The following is a 16,509-nucleotide window of genomic DNA, read 5'->3' as shown; positions in this document are numbered from 1 at the left end:
GCAGTTGGTGGGTAAGCAGCGGCTGACAGTGACCAGGCCTGCTGTGTACTATTCCTTTTCCACCAACTGCAGGCTATGCACGTGGTATGACAGGAGTTGGTGAGTAGGTAGCGGCTAACAGTGACATACAGTACAAGAGCATGCTGCTCGCCATACTGTTGTCAATGAGCTGTCGTATCTCTGGTCAGATATTTTGCCCATACCTCGTCAGGTACAGTACAAAAGATCCTCCAGTATCGTACGGACTGGCTCATTTGGGCGGGAGTATTCCCCCTCCCGCCTTTGTGCGGGATTGTTCCCGGCTTTGCTCATTCCTTCAGATGACTACTGAATTATTGAGAGCTAAGTGCCTTGTGCGTGTAGCCTTGCTGCGCGGGTGGCCTTCCCTGATGGCTTGTATCCGCAGCTGCGGGAACAGGCGGAGTACTTCACCATTTGGAGGCATTTCCTGCGGGAACAGCTTGCGTACTGCGCGTAAGGACGTCACGTCTCTGAGCATGGTGGGTCCTGCGGATCCAGTTGGTTTCTGCGCAGACGTTTCTCTTCAAGGTGAGTCCTGCGGGTCCAACTGGGCTCTGCTGGGACCTACCTCTTCAAGGACCATGCCAGACCTTGATTTGTTACTTTTTGAGGACAAATTTATACCAAATATATTCTGCATTTTTAATAGTAAAAAGCATTTTTTTTTATTAATTTGAATTTACTAGACAACCAAAAACAGTAAAATGTGTATATGTATAATTTTTCATTTTTAAAATTTAAGTGTAAGATATAACAAGGTTATATAACTTTGTTTCCAACGCATGATATTCGTCAAGTATTATTACAACTGTATTATTCGGTTCTTATGAGTTTCCAATAAAATAGGTCCGATAATGAAAACTTGTTTCAAGTTTACTAATTATCATCCAACAAGTTTAAGATTCATTATATTAATCATGTTTAATTAGTTTTTATTTATTGTTGTATTAGTCTATAGTAAGCTTTAATATAGGGCCGACTCTTAAGGAGGGCAGAGTGGTCGACGGACCCTGGCCCAACACCCTGTTATGCCCAACTTTTTAAAAAAAAATTATATATATGTTTTTATGAAAAAAATATGAATCTTTGATGTTAAACTCTATTACTCAACTCGTTTAAGCCTATTTTTAAACAAAATATTTTTTGCACAACTCAAATCATAACTAAGTAAGCCTATTTAAAAAGTTCATTGTTTAAACCCAACAAAAGATCCATTTACTTAAGGCCCAAAACTTTTTCCACCTTCGGCCAAACATTTTTTTACAGTTCTCGGAGACGACCCTGCTATAACATCTGATGGTATTCGCACTACAATTTTAATGGTTTTTGACAAACAATGAGCAAGCCATTACATGATATGTTGTTTAGGATAAAATAAGCTAATTAAGGGTGAGGTTGTAAACGAGCCAAGCTGAGCCTGAGCTCCACTAAAGCATCTCATAAATCATAATAATAGTTCGTCTGATAAATCAACAAGAAATTATAACTAAGTTGAAACACGAAACTGTAATTATCAGGTTTTGGCTATATATATATATATATATATAAATGAGTTGTGATATATTTGAGGTGGTCATTTAAAACAATAGTATGATGATGGGTAAGCACAATTGGTACAACTTTGTCGTTGCACTAACGTCGGGGAGCATCTCGACAACGTGATTAATGATATTTGTGTGAATTTGGTAGATACTTTCAAATATAAGAGTCTAAATTATATCTTTTTATTTATTTAAGTAGGACCATTGAGTATTATGTGGTTGCACTTGGTCCATAAACTCTAAAATCACATATTTGTTTGGGCTTCTAATTAATGTGATATTTGAAGCAAGACTATCAAAAAACAAAAAACAAAAAAACAAAACACACACACACTAATCATAATATCATATTCTCTCTTTTTTTCTAATCAACTTATACATGTGAACTCTTTTCTTTTAACAAACGACTTTTCCAACTGTCAAAACATATTATTTTAGTAGTTAAGATTGTGGCAACATCAAAATCGAAACTAACTATAAAATAAAAAATGTTTTGAGAAAAAATATACGTAAATGTTGATCTTTTTACTTGAATTTTGTTTCATCCATTTTTAGAAATCAAATTACTTTTACATCTCTTTCAATCTTCTAACTGTTATAATTTTTAAAAGAAAAAATTTTTGTTTTAAGTTGTGTATTATTATTTTTTTATCATTGTATACGTATAACCTTACATCATATTTTTTTCATCTCATCATTTTTATCCCATAATCATGAAATGCACATAATTTTCACCTCACCCATCCCAATCATTTCATAATAATAATAATAATAATAATATAGGATGAATGTGGTAAATAATCCGGTATCATCGCCAATTTCATCCCAAATGGGATGAAAAATTTTTGGTTAACTCGGGATCAATACCGATAGGTCACATCAACCTCCTAATCTTATCCAGACATCATATGCCTAACCTAATATAACATTGTTTAATTAGTCTAACTCGTGCCTGGCTCGGCTCATCTTGTTTGTAGCCTAGGGAAACATCATCGTCAAAAGTGCAAGTAAATATTAAATAATGTGAATTCCATTGCTGCATGCATCATTTTTTTCCATATCAATTACATCATATGAAAAGTAGAATAAAGATTCAACATTACACCTGCATTTGGCATCAATAGTCGAATTTCATTAGATGCAATGAACATAAACATTTATTACATTTCCAAAAATATATATATATTACGAAAAATACGCAGATTATCAGGCCATACTTTATAGTAGCATGCAGAACAAAACGAGCTAAGACAACCTCGAAGCACCAATCCTTCTACGTTGCTCTTCAATAGATCCTCGCTTATTCATCACCACGACATTCCTTGGTGCACGAGTATTTTCCTTCTTTCCTTTTCTGTCATATTATTACACACATCTTAAGTTACAAGAATTTAATTCAATACAATTAAGCCAAAAGTAGACGCAACCTACGGATCTACAAAAACCGAGAAAAAAGTACAAAACCTCATACAATGATTTTTAAACCTATTATTTTAATTCTTAGTTTTTAGGGGGGTGTTTGGGTGAGCTTCTGAAAACTACTTATTTGCTTTTTTGAAAAGCAAAAGCAGATTGGAAAAGCTAAATTTTGAAGCTTTTCAACACACATCAATTCCTGTTTATCAAACCGCTTTTGTTTTTTAAAAAGCAAATAAGCAGTTTTCAATAGCAAACACCCCGGGTGAGCTTTTAAAACTTGCTTATTTACTATTTGTTTGTTGAAAAGCAAAAGGTGTTTTGTAAAGCTTCTTCAAAAGCTTCAAAATGGAGCTTTTAAAAAGTTGCTTTTACTTTTCGAAAATCAAATAAGCAAAAAAGCAATTCTAAAAGCTCACCCAAACACCCCCTAAGTGTGATATGCTTAAGATTCGCGTAATTTTGGACAAAAAAAGGCTTTGGGGGACTTTTAACCTTATTATTTCCGACAAAACTTATTGGTTATACCCGAAAAGAAAATACAAACCAAATTGACCCACTTTTTTGCATTAAGGGGTTGAAACTGACACCTCTAAACAGTTTAAATTTGGTTCAAGATTCGATTTTTAGGACATAAAATGGAAACATTAAACATACCCGGTTTCCCTTTGTCGGAAGAAGAGAACAACCACTCCAAATCCTACCACAAGTGCGATTTTCATTGCCTGAACAAAAATACAAGATTTAAGTTAGGATCAAAACACGTTACTCTTCTTGAATGTTTTACAAATACTAAATAAAAAATATTAGACCTGTCCGAACGATCCATTAGAAGCCTCCGTGTCTGAGCTTTTTGAGCTTTCGGTTTCTTCACCCTGAAATACATTTTCACAAACAAAAAGATCAAGACAAAGGTACAAACTTTATACGTCAAAATATACGGTTATAGGTTACATTTTCAATTATATAGAATTCCAGTGGTCAAATGGGTAAATCTTAAAAACTTTGCTAAATATGCAACAGTCTTATTTGGAAAAAAAATCATAATTTTTCCCTTAATGCATTTGAGATGCCATTTGACTTGGAAAACATGCACTGCAAAGGGAAAAAACGGTCAAATTAGTAGATAACAGCTACCCGTTTTTGACAATGGACAATTATTAGACGACACATTAAAACAGATACGTGGAAAATAATTTTCAGATGGAGGGGGTACCTTATCAGCTAAAAATATAATATTCTAAAAATTGTACCCGACTTGTTTTGACCCGTTAACCAACCCAACCCGCCCATTTCGACACAACAGAGATAAAGTTACTAACTTTATCAACAATCTTTTCTTGATGGCATTGTTCTTCAATTGTTGTCTTGTCACCTTTGGCTTCATTTGGATCATTTCCTTTTGAGTACATATTCGTTTCCGCTGATTCTACAAAATCGTCATCAGATTCGACTTGATCTTCTTTTGTAATGATACTTGAAAGATCTTTCCTTAAATCACCCGTACTAAAAGAATTTCTGAGCCTGGTTGAACTTGATGCTTCTGAGTTCTTGAGGTTTAATTCTAGTTTCTCCTTCAATAAACGCGAGGTTCCAAATCTGTTTGATTTTGTACTTAGAGACTTGAGAGAAATGTTATCCTGTAATCAGTTCATACCAAAGAAACCAGTCAGGTAGCAATATCGACCCATTTACCTATAATCCGGTTCATTTCTGTTTATATTTTCTCTTCAAAAGGTCAAATGGTATTAAGTTTAAAAGCTGAGCAAAAATATATATTAGGGGGTGGTTGATCCGAGTTATGTTTAATTTCCAACAAAATGAGTTATGATCTTTTTCATCAACTATTTTATGTCACCCAAGTATAAATCTGGTTTTGTTTATACCAAAACATGTCCTTGAACATACTGAAAAGACAAAAATACCCGTGTCTTGATCTATCAAAAGGCCTTCACATACATTATCTATAATTAAATAAAGCAACGATCCTATTTGCAATAGAATGGGCATGCACACCTTAGATAAACCGCTTTCAAAGACACTAATCATCTTCCTTATATTTGGTGGGCTTTTCTCCAATGAAGCCTGCTTATCCGTTTCACCTGCTAGTTTAGGTGAAAAGGATTTTATCTTTTCTGCAACGGTTAATCTTGATGACCCCACATCGCCAGAAGACGAATCTTTCAATCTTTTTGGTAAACCGGTTTCTTGTAATTGACTCTCATTGGTCGTACTTGTATTCGCTTCTATTTCTTGTGAAAAAGGTGGAAACTTTCTTTCTTTGCTCATTCTTTTAAAAAAGCTTGGATTTTTATCTTCAATATTCCGTTGATCTAACTTCTCAACCAGATTACCCGACGGTATTGTTTTGACTGCATTATTACTCTTTAAGGAATCACCAGCCTTAGTGTCTTCTTGAAGCTTTTGGATTCTTGTAGCAATAACTCACTGTTCTTATTTGATGTGCTCTCTTCGTTTGTTTTCTTTACATCACTCGGGATCTTATCTTCAATATTTTGCTCAATTTCTTTTGTAACATGAGCGAATGGAGTTTCTTCCCTTTTATCTATAGCATTCTGGAACACAGATATTGGCTGTTATATAGTCAAAGTTTTCAAATTTAGGTCCTAAAATAACACAAGACCTAGAGGTGGCCGTTTCAACTCGTTTAATTAAAAGTAAGCTCATTTTGTGTGATAACTCCAGAAAGTTAAATGGGCCATGTTTTAAAGATAGAGCTGATAATGAAACGGGTCAAGTGAGTTCAGTGGGTCAAGTAGGTTTAGAGTCTAATACTGAGTATATTAATTGGACTGAAAATATATTAGCGGATGCGGATCAATGGAACCTATTTTGGCTCACGTTTAAAAACTTAGCTAATAAAGAAACGGACACGTCAAGCCAGTTGAAACTTGAAAGCCATCCAAACTGTGAATCTAATGTTTACGACCTCCTAAAGGCTAAAGCAAGTTATTCTAAGAATTTAGTTAGTATTTAAATTCCTAGTTTTGTAATAGTACTTACTACATTAACTATTTGTAGAATTCCAAAATAATGTTGATGGGTCAACCCGGCCCATTTTGGACCGTGTTAAAAATGCTCTTTTTAACCTAAACCTGACCATTTTGTGCCAACCTCTAACAAGAAATAGTTTAAGAACAACATAGTATAATAGTACAATGCTTAACTGTCAAAGATTGCCTCTGAAAAGATTCTTCTTTTATCCCGTCTAAAGATTCTGAAGCTTTCACTGAAGCATCGCTGTTAGAACTGCTTCTTTGAAAATCTTGAGAAGACGTAGCCCTCGAAACATCTAGACAAAACCTTTCATAAAAGTTCCAATGTAAGACCGAATTCACAATCAAATTCATATCATTTCAACAATCATGTAACATCTTAAATATATTTTCTTGTCTTGTCCCTATTAACTTTGTGCTTAAAATCTTAAATATTTTTAGACACGGTAAGATCAAACCTGAGAGTTCATGTCTGTTCAACGATAACGCAAGAAGTTTGTCGTTTTCAGCATTTCTTAACCTGCTGCCAAGAACCTCAGCCTGCTTCTTCTTAATTGCAGATTCTCTCTATACAAATAACAAATATTAATGTAAGTTTGTAACTACCAAGCAACAAAACATATTTACAAATTACAAATATTAATATAAGTATGTAACTACCACTGAACGAATCCGGTTGCGGTCCTCGTTGTTAAGAATGAACTCTAGTTTCATATGGATAAGTCCACCTCCTTCAATGGAAAATATATCATCCCAAACACCCTTTACAAGTATAGACATGGTTCTAACAACTAATGCACAATATCAAGTCATCCTAATAAGAATAAAATTAACTTAATTCAACATAATGTGTTAGGATATGTTAAAACCTGAACGTGATACTTGATTTCCTTCCGAATCATGGATTGTGATGACCAAATTATCTCGCAGATTCGTTAATGGGCTGTGCTAAAGTCATTATGTTAAATCAAAGTTCACAAACAAAAATTGATAATGAATTATGGGTGTGCACGGTTCGGTTTGGGTCGGTTTTGCGCTAAAACCGAACCAAAATTCCGGTTTCTGAGTTTTTGAAAAGCGTTCGGCTTCGTTTTTGTCACTTGTGCTTGAAAGTTTTGGGCCAAAAAAAATAACACCCAAATAATAAAGTTTGGCCTATATATTTTTGTTAATTAATAATATATCGATTATTATACATTTGGGCAAAAATATTTGGGTTTGAGCATTTATTAAAACCTTAGATTTTACTTAATTCAAAAAAAAAATGAAAATCTATAAATTCGGTTTGGTTTTTATTATATGCAAATCCAAAAGTTCGGTGCGTACGAAAACATAAAACCAAACTATCAGTTTTAGGCTAAAGCCGAACCAAAAACCAAAGCTTCCGTTTTTCAAGTTTTTTGACATCGTTTGGTTTCGGTTTTGTCATTTGTGCTTGAAAATTTTGGGCCGAAAAAGAATTGGCCCAAAATAATAAATTTTTGGCCTAAATTTTTTTTTTGTTAAATAATAATGAATTGATTATTATAATATAATACATTTGGGCTTAAAATTTTTTGGTTTTAATATTTATTAAATTCTTACAAATTACTTAAAAATTCAAAAAAGTTTGAAAATTTATAAAATAGTGTGTGGTTTTTTTGGGATTCATGCAATTAGGGTTCTGGATCTTACAAAGAGAAGGTTTTGTTTTCCACAACTTGGTACTCAATTTTCCCCAATGAAACTAGACAATAATAAATAGAAACAAAAAATCAAATTAAAATTAAAATAATAATATTGAAACAAACAGAGTACATACTCTTTACAGAATTTGATGAAGATGGAAGCTCCTTGAAGTCCAAAACTGTGAAATTAAACAAACATAAATGTGCATTAGCTATAAAGTTATCAACTTTAAGTTAAATTAAGTGAACTGAGTACCTGAAACTTGAATGGATCCTGGCATTGTGAAGTGAAGATGATGATGAATGTGACAAAAATTTGGATGAAATAAAATAAATGTGTGTTGTGATATTGTGGGTGTGGGTGGGGTAGACCAAGATTTAAAACTAATTTTGCTCACCACAGATGCATGCTATGAGAAAGCCCCCCATTTTTGTCTTACTAGGAAACCAAGATAAACCCTCGAAAACACGCGATTAATTGTTTGACAAAAAGTTTGTTTATGTTACTTCATTCAGTTAACTAAATGAACAAACATTAACAAAAAGTTTGCGTTCATTTAACAAAAAGTTTGTGTTCGTTTAAAGTTAAATGAATAGATACAAACATACCCTTGTTCGTGTTCGTTTACACGCCTACTCAAAAATATAAAGAACCCTTTAGTTGAATCCAATTCTACCTTATGCATAATCGAAGGTTCATCCGAGCGGTCACGGGGTTTTGTTATAAGCTTTTCCTCTCATGGGGTTAGAATCTAATAAGTGCATATCATTAAAAGGGGGAGAACACTAGTCTTCTAGGATCGAACTTGGATAAAGAGAGGTTGATAAATGTTACGACCATTTGGGTTCTTTGAGAGAGACACGCGGCCACCCAGCCAATACCATTAAAAAAAAAGCGTTTCTCCCCTATGCTTTTGAACCGGTGAAACCCGAACTAAACTGTTTGTGAACCAATCAAACCTAATTCTTCCGGGTGGAGATGTTCAAAAAAACCGGTTTGGAACCGGTTCACTCATACCGACCCGAACCAGTTTGACAAAAAAACCCGGTTTCAACCAAACCGGGTCCCAAACCGACCCATCCCATAGGTTCTATCACTGGTTTTCCTTCTAAACTACCAAACTGGTTTTAAAATCGGACTGGTTTGAGGGGGAAAAAACTGGGTTAAACCGGTTCTAAATCGAACCCAAACGATTTGGACCAATTCGACCTTTCACGATCTAAACCGGTTTGAGTCAATCAGGTTTTCGTACACCGCTACTTCCGGGCTCAACCTGAAGTGGTTTAGACAAAAATATGAGTTAGACCCAAATTTGTTATGCTATTTGTGCTCCTCTATTCAACAGTGGAAACGAGCCCAGCCCATGAAGCATAATCTGAATTCCAAATCATCTCCATACATGTTGACTTGGAAACATAACTTTAAGCCCAATACATCAAAACTTTCAGTTGTTAAAAGATTTGATGAGACTCAATTCAGTTAAAGATGTTCAAAACGGTTTGGGATTAGGAACCGGAACCGGTTCCTAACCGGTTCCTATATTCAAAACCCCATTTTAAACCGGTTCCAGGCTCGAACCGGTTAGGGAACCGAACCGGTTCTCCCACCCTCGGACCCCTAACCTATCTAACCGGTTCTTACTGGTTCCTAAACCGGTTCCTGTACTGTAACCGGTTCCAACCGGTTCCAACCGGTTACAGTGTAAAAAAAAAATTTTTTTTTTCGTTTTTCGTTTGCGATTTGGATTCTAAACTACGATTCGTAATTGTATAACATGAAAAATAAAAAAAACAATTAACATAAAATTCATTTTATTTACTTTAAGAAGTTCAAAAAAAAAAAAAAGGTTACATGTTTTAAAATCTTCAAAAACAAACTAACAAAACATTAAACTTATAAATATAAAGTTGTGACATATTATTTCTAGAAAAGCCTTCTTGTTCGTCGTAATTATTGAGCGGCGACTTCTTCCTCGGAATTACTTGTAGAAATGTCTTCTTGTTCGTCGTGCACTCGAACATCAAGTGGTGTTTCATCTTCGAGAGTGGTTACGTGTTGAATACGATCGATTGAGTCCAAGTGATCCTTTAAGCAAATGCACGTCTCCACCGACTCCGAATTTAGTCTTGTTCTTCTCACCGATATTACCCTGCCACTAAGAGAAAAGGCGGATTCCGAAGCTACCGTAGAAGCTTGGACGGTTAGTAAATCACGGGCCATGGTGGCAAGAATCGGAAACTCGGTTTCCTTTACCTTCCACCAAGCCAAAACATCAAAAGTGCCATATTCCTCTTCGGATAAACCGGTAGAGTAATCATTTGCACTATACGTTCCTAGTTCGCTTGAAGGGGTGTTACCCCTTTGTTTTTTAGCCGTTACGTTGCGAACGGTGTTCATAAGGCTAATCATGGGATCTCGTACTCTAGTAGCACTTGAACTTGATGAAGACCCCCCCGGCATAGGCATGTGTATGTTTGACCCATATTTATTTAAATAAAAGTCATACATAAATTTAAAATTCAAGTTAAAATAATTTTTTGCCTCTGTTGAAAAGTTTGGGTCAACTTCATGCATATCTAAGGCTGAAAAATTTCGTCTATCACACATTCAACCCCCGTAACATTTAACATTGGGTTTAAAGCGGCGGCGCAAGTAAAAACCGGTGGCAATTCAATAAAGTATTTTTTTAATTTAAACTTCATTGGTAATATGATGTTTGAAAACATTGGACTTTTATTTTCAAATTCTTTAAGATTGTTAACCATTAAAAATAACTCCGAAAGAACCAAGGGACTTGTCGGATAATACGTCCCCGATAGTTTCGTAGTTGATGTTTTAAAAACTTCAAGAAAAGTCGATAAGTCATTGATAATTTCCCATTTCTCATTTGAAAAAGGGATTGCCAAATCATTCTCGGCAAGACTAGAATGAAACATTTGTAAAGTTTCTCTTTGTTCCAAAGCACTTTGAAACATTATGCAAGTGGAATTCCATCGATGAGGTACATCCCAATTAGCTCCCAAAGCTTTTCTTCCCGTATCTTTACAAAATTTTCTATATTCCATTTGTCTTTTTTTACTTTTCTTAAAAACTTCATGTATCATTAGTCTAAAATCGTTTATAACCGATGTAACCTCATCCGAAGCAAGTCCGTCTTGCACGATTAAATTAATGATATGTGCAACACACCTTGAGTGAAAAATACACCATTGCAAATCGGCGTATATTTTAATTTTAATTTATCAACCGCCGATGTATTATTCGACGCGTTATCAAATGCCATTGAAAATATTTTATTTTCTAGTTTATAAGTTTTTATAACATAATCTAAAATTTCAAACAAATTATCTCCCGTATGTGGATACTCAAAGAGTTCGAAAGCAATGGTGCGTTTCATCATTTCCCACGATGACGGGTCTACCCAATGAGCGGTGACACAAAGATAAGATTCGGGTAGACCATGTGGAGCTGACCAAACATCACTAGTTAAGTTTATTCCCGTATTTATATTTTCAAAATATGCAATTAGTACCTCTTTGGCCTTCTTCCACAATTTTAAACAATAACGTTTAAGAGTATGACGACTTACGTGAGTGTATTGTGGTTGAAGCGTATCTCGAATCATGGCGGTTAAGCGAGGGTTGTCGAAGTGGCTAAACGGCAAAGTTTCTTGAATCACAAACTTCGCCATACGATCTTGAACTCGATCAATTTGGTATGTAAATATTCCGCCTTCACTATCCATTTGCGTTTGTTGCGAATCGACGTTCTTTTTCAACGCCTTGCAATACGGTTTTTCGATGTGTTTCTTAAAATTTGAATTCGAAAGTGGGTTTAAATAAACCCCACAAAACTTGCACCGAGCCTTCAATGAATGGTCACTCAATTCAACCAAATCCCAATTGCACCAAATCTCTTGATTACGATTATGAGGTACAATACGAACGAAACTTGGTTCGGCGTTGGAATCTTGACCAACCGATGATTGTGAGGCAGCCATAACAACAAATATGAATATAGAAGAAGAGAAAACAAGAGATTAGAGAACTCAAAACGTTGTAATAGCGTTTTTTTGTATTTTTTTGCGTTCGGGTTTGCGTTTTGAGTGTTGTGATGAACCCATGACACCAAATACCTATTTATACTAGTAGTGGGGTGCTTGGGGGAGCCAAAAAACGGCTATTTTTGACCCCAACGGTCAAAAAACGGCCAAAAAAAACGATTTCCAACGGCTATACTCGATCCAACGGCTAGAACCGGTTAGGAACCGGTTCCGGTTCGGTTCCGGTTCCTACCAGCCCCCACTCAGAAATGCAAGAACCGTTCACGGATCATCGGGTTGAATCAGATAGGGTCCGGTTCCTACAAAAAACGGGTAGGAACCGGTTCGGGTCCACCGGTTCGGTTCCAGGAACCGGTTTTTTTTATCATCTCTAAATTCAGTTATAATCTTTTTTTTTTTAAACATACAAAGTCTCACAAAATATTTGAGAATATTTACCGGGCTATGCACAACCTAAATCGTTAACGATATGGAACTCGACATAGCGCACAAGTAGCACCAGCCTTAGGTGTGTAAATGAGCTTAGGCTAGTTCGAGCATGACTTGTTTAATTAAAAAGGCTCAAGCGAAAGCTCGGCTCATTTTGGATGTTTCTAAATCTCGATCTTGGATCCTCGAGTAGTATTTCAAGCTCAGGCTCGTTATATTTATTAACCATTAATATATCTTATTTATATATTTGCTTATAACTATCTGTATATGTTTTTAGAATTACAATACACACACACTAATTTTATATATTATAATAACTGTTTTGTAAAAATGTATTAAATTAAATAAAAGTTATATAAATAGAACACATATAGCCTTGCAAGGCCAACTGAACTTGGTAAGTAAAGTTTGGGTTTGAGCTCTGATGTAGGCTCTGGCTCGAGCTCATTCAAGCTGTTTCAATTTGAAGCTGTAATGATCCGATCTCTAATAGACTAGTAACTAACGAGTGTCCCGACTCATTTACACCTCTAACCAACTCCATCAACACAAGGGGTCGGACTGAGCACACGAACTGTTTGGATAAGTGATATTTTTAATAACACTTTCTTTTTTCCTTTAAAAGTAAGTAATTTGGTGTTGTGTCATATGCTAATTTGGTATGTTCAAGAATTAGTTATCAAATTGATAACTATGTTTCGAAGGATGAATTTTGTGATGGTGATTTTTTTAATCATTGAAAGGAAACTAACTGACTTTCAAGTGACATCCAAACATTTTCGGATAAGTAAGACTTTGATGCAAGGTTGAGTGTGAATAAAATATTCCTTTCTTAAGTATACCACAATAGGAAAAAAAAAACACTAAATTTGGATATTCATATTGGGTTTTCTGGATTATGAAAAAAAGTTATGTTAATTAACTATGGTTTAATAAAACGACAATTATCTGTCTCTTTATTGTAATTGGATTCTTTTATTTGAAATGAAAACAAAACCATCACAAAGTTGGTTCGTGAGTATTATAAATATTCAATAAATGAAAAAAAAAGTAAATAGTAAATGTTAAACGGTTGTTTATAGGTTTCAATTTGTAAAGTAAAACCATGGAACCCGATTTTTCAAACTACGGTTACTATATAAACCGAAGAACAAACCATATAAACCTTAAACAAACTTATTGTTTCCCTTTAGACGGTTCAATTGATTTTAACTTTTGTATGAACACCTAAACAATTTTATTGATAATTAAAAAATAATAATTTATAAGGCATATTTAGTCATTATTTTGTCACTTGTGACTAAATTAGATATCAAACTTGTCATTTATGCCGTTCAAAAAATAAAAAAATAAAAAACTTCGTCATTTGAAAATTGACAAGTGTAATAAAATATAAATAGAAAAGAAGATAAGACGGACCAAAATTATTGGTCATTAATGTGGCATGTTTCATAAATCTTTGGTAAAAATAAGATAGAAGAAAGAATAAAACAATGACATCAAACTTTACATGAGTTATTAAATATTAACTTATTATGAATTATGAATACATGATCTAACATCTACCTATTAAAATTTCATTAGCCTGATGATGGCAAAACTTCAATCAATTATACAAATTGGAGGTTGAAGCAAAGCAACAATATGTGCATAGTAGCATGGGAATGTAACCAATTGGGCCTTACCACACCACATGACCAAGGTGTCCCAACCCAACCAACTTTAAGTGTGAGGTGTACTTGGTTTGTTGTAGAGATGTATGGTTTAACCAACTTCTTCATTTTCATAAAAAAAATGCAAAATAAAACTGTTATATGATAATATTATAAGTTTATAGCCATGGCCGTCGCAAAGGGAGGGCGGGGATGGCGATCAACTCAGACTCAGTCTCTTAAAAGAACCATATCTGTTAAAATAAATATATATATTTTTATATATAACGTTGTTTTAAAACAAAAGCTTACCAAATGACTTACGGTGCAACAGAGAGAGTGTTGGTTCACACGAATTCTTTTTTATATATATACAAAAGAAAGTTGTCCTTTATGTTTTATATGGACCATTTTATTATTATTATTATTGCTTCGGTCTGTATGAGCTTCGGAAATGCAACCCAACTGGTATAAATGTCAAATTATTTATCACATAATTAAAAAGTGAAAACGTGATTTAAGGACATTATTTTACTCGTTCGGAGCCTGAAATTTAAGAGATTCTCGAGAACGACCCTGATTATAACACCTTAGTTGAATCATGTATCGGTCGTAGACACGAGAATGTGTTTGACGTTTTGATTGCTGAGGGAAGAGAGTCGTCTGCATTTAAACATGAAGACACAACGATAGTATCAATGTGAGTATTTTCTGTTAAGTCTTCAAGTTTCCACAGATAACATAAAACAAAATTACAAGCTACAAGTGAACAAAACAGATATAATTAACCGATATTAGAAATCGAATATTACAAATATGAAATAATAATAATAATAATAATAAAACTTGTTACATTAGTTTCATCAATACCGGATATATGATAAGGCAACTATCATGATCCTATCGTACACGTCTACACGATAACGCAATTTGCAAACACATGTTAAAAGGAAAGAAAGAAAAGCAAAACTAATTATTAAACAATATGTTAGAATAAAGCCAGTCCTATAAGAAAATGATTTGTTACTATTTATAATAAGTTGTTAAACCGAATTTGATTCTTGAAATTCGTGGACCCACTGTTTGGTTGCTTATCTGTTTGTACAAAACGTTATCTTACTCGATATTTTGTAATATATTATTAAGGGTAATCTGTACATTTACATGAATAATTCATTAGATATGTTTATGTTACGAATTTGTATTGATCTTTAGGTATGAGAAATTATGTCTTTTAACAACTTATTATAAATAGTAACAAATCATTAACATTGTTTTGTTCTTCATTTGAATTCTTTCAAGGTTTCTATTATTGTTCATGATAACCAAATCACTCTTCTTTTAAGCTTGAATTTGTTTTCTTCTTACAAGTAAGACACCAACCTTAAACTTTTAAAATGAAACAAAATTCAAAGGCATGTAAAAGAATAATCTGAAAGGAAAATAATACAAAATATGAAACTATGAAAGTGATTATATTATAATCAAAGTCTCATATGCTCGATTTGTTACACTTTTTTTCAAGTTACACGTTCCAAACGTTTAACTTGGCGGGTTGTGTTAGCCGAGTTTATTATCAGTTGTATTATTATTATTATTTATCAATTATATATGATGTTTGCATGCATTACATACATATATTGAATTAATGAGATTCTTACTAACTATTTATTATATGACAAGAGACCAAACTTTTGTTATTGTTAGAAAAAACAATGTTTCGGGTGATTATGATTATGATTATGAAAATAGAAGTTAATTTAGTATCAACTATCAAGTTAAAGCTAAATTTGTTAGAAGCCTTACATCAATTAATTAGTTGAACCTACTACACACACGCGTTTCATAAGTCCAGCACGGTCTTATTTTTCAAGATAATATTATTGAAAATCATTGGTTGACATTTTAGCATTTTTCAGATGAAATAATGCATTATCCGAATATAAAAGAATTTAAAGTTATTATTAGTTTGTAATTACTATCACTTCAAAGTTCAAACTACACTGTTTAGTGTATGTGAAATTACTATCACTTTTTTAAACTATAACGTATAAACTATTAGTTTGAAAACTCGTAAAAAGCAACCTTAACCAACAAATTTTTAATTTTTTATTGTTTTACATGTTATTAATCTTTGTCACAATTAAAAAGAAACAAGCTAGAATCTTCTAACTCACGAAAGTACATATATATATATATATATATACCTCGAGAGGTTACATACATGTATCTTATACGAGGTCCGTAGGGTCATAAACCTTACACGATTGTAAATGGTCTTGTACTCTTTGCTTCTTTATACATTCATACGTGTACTTATAGTAATATTGCTGATATTTTATATTTTTTCTGTTTTTCTTCTTTAAGAATGCATATATTTTTTTTTATTTTTGTAAAATTAAGTTCTTTTTAATAGTTTTTATATCGCATTCTTATATACATCCAAATTAAGCAGGGGCATAATTGTGATATATATGTGTGCTATTGTGTGTATGTGTGACTTTCTCATCCATATTTCATAGATAACGATTGGATCAAGTTGGATATAATCTAATCCTACGTTGTATGAATGCAAATCCACTACCTATCACTTCTAACTTCCAAGCATCTTGACGTGAGCTAATTTATAGTGCAATATTAAGATATATTCTACAACTATTTAACTTAATTTTACAATCTTATAAATTTAATTTGTTTTT

At 33.5% G+C, this 16,509-nt stretch overlaps 2 protein-coding genes across 4 annotated transcripts; both read right to left on the bottom strand.

Annotated features, from left to right (window-relative positions):
* Nucleotides 1–2,587: 2,587 nt before the first annotated feature.
* LOC143539908 (uncharacterized) lies at nucleotides 2,588–5,267 on the bottom strand. 2 transcript variants are annotated; one of them, XM_077033096.1, is made up of 6 exons: nucleotides 4,995–5,267; nucleotides 4,301–4,618; nucleotides 3,791–3,853; nucleotides 3,636–3,703; nucleotides 2,780–2,916; nucleotides 2,588–2,667 (listed from the first exon to the last, which is right to left on the bottom strand). In XM_077033096.1, the coding sequence occupies exons 1-5, from the start codon at nucleotides 5,265–5,267 to the stop codon at nucleotides 2,808–2,810; spliced, it is 831 nt and encodes a 276-aa protein (XP_076889211.1). In that variant the 3' UTR covers nucleotides 2,588–2,667; nucleotides 2,780–2,807. The 2 variants fall into 2 exon arrangements, with proteins under 2 accessions (XP_076889211.1, XP_076889210.1); XM_077033095.1 differs by having other exon boundaries at nucleotides 2,588–2,916.
* A 98-nt stretch (nucleotides 5,268–5,365) lies between these two features.
* Nucleotides 5,366–8,171, bottom strand: LOC143539909 (uncharacterized). 2 transcript variants are annotated; one of them, XM_077033097.1, is made up of 8 exons: nucleotides 7,919–8,170; nucleotides 7,797–7,841; nucleotides 7,670–7,721; nucleotides 6,865–6,938; nucleotides 6,656–6,786; nucleotides 6,454–6,562; nucleotides 6,167–6,291; nucleotides 5,366–5,554 (listed from the first exon to the last, which is right to left on the bottom strand). In XM_077033097.1, the coding sequence occupies exons 1-8, from the start codon at nucleotides 7,941–7,943 to the stop codon at nucleotides 5,366–5,368; spliced, it is 750 nt and encodes a 249-aa protein (XP_076889212.1). In that variant the 5' UTR covers nucleotides 7,944–8,170. The 2 variants fall into 2 exon arrangements, with proteins under 2 accessions (XP_076889212.1, XP_076889213.1); XM_077033098.1 differs by lacking the exon at nucleotides 5,366–5,554 and having other exon boundaries at nucleotides 5,737–6,302; nucleotides 7,919–8,171.
* Between the last annotated feature and the right edge of the window lie 8,338 nt (nucleotides 8,172–16,509).

Source organism: Bidens hawaiensis, unplaced genomic scaffold (assembly GCF_021521415.1).
Source record: "Bidens hawaiensis isolate Kalapana, Puna unplaced genomic scaffold, B.hawaiensis_p1.1 tig00012085_1, whole genome shotgun sequence".
NCBI classification, from domain to species: domain Eukaryota; kingdom Viridiplantae; phylum Streptophyta; class Magnoliopsida; order Asterales; family Asteraceae; genus Bidens; species Bidens hawaiensis.
This window is presented reverse-complemented; position numbering and strand designations above follow the sequence as displayed.

Coding starts and splice junctions, on each gene's coding strand:
- LOC143539908 (XM_077033095.1), bottom strand. CDS start 5,267: ATGAGCAAAGAAAGAAAGTTTCCACCTTTTTCACAAGAAATAGAAGCG. Junction 4,619..4,994: donor TTGAAAGCGGTTTATCTAAG/GTGTGCATGCCC, acceptor AACTGATTACAG/GATAACATTTCTCTCAAGTC. Junction 2,917..3,635: donor TTCCGACAAAGGGAAACCGG/GTATGTTTAATG, acceptor ATAATATGACAG/AAAAGGAAAGAAGGAAAATA.
- LOC143539909 (XM_077033097.1), bottom strand. CDS start 7,943: ATGCCAGGATCCATTCAAGTTTCAG. Junction 6,563..6,655: donor GCAACCGGATTCGTTCAGTG/GTAGTTACATAC, acceptor TTATTTGTATAG/AGAGAATCTGCAATTAAGAA. Junction 5,555..6,166: donor TTCAGAGGCAATCTTTGACA/GTTAAGCATTGT, acceptor TCTGTGTTCCAG/AATGCTATAGATAAAAGGGA.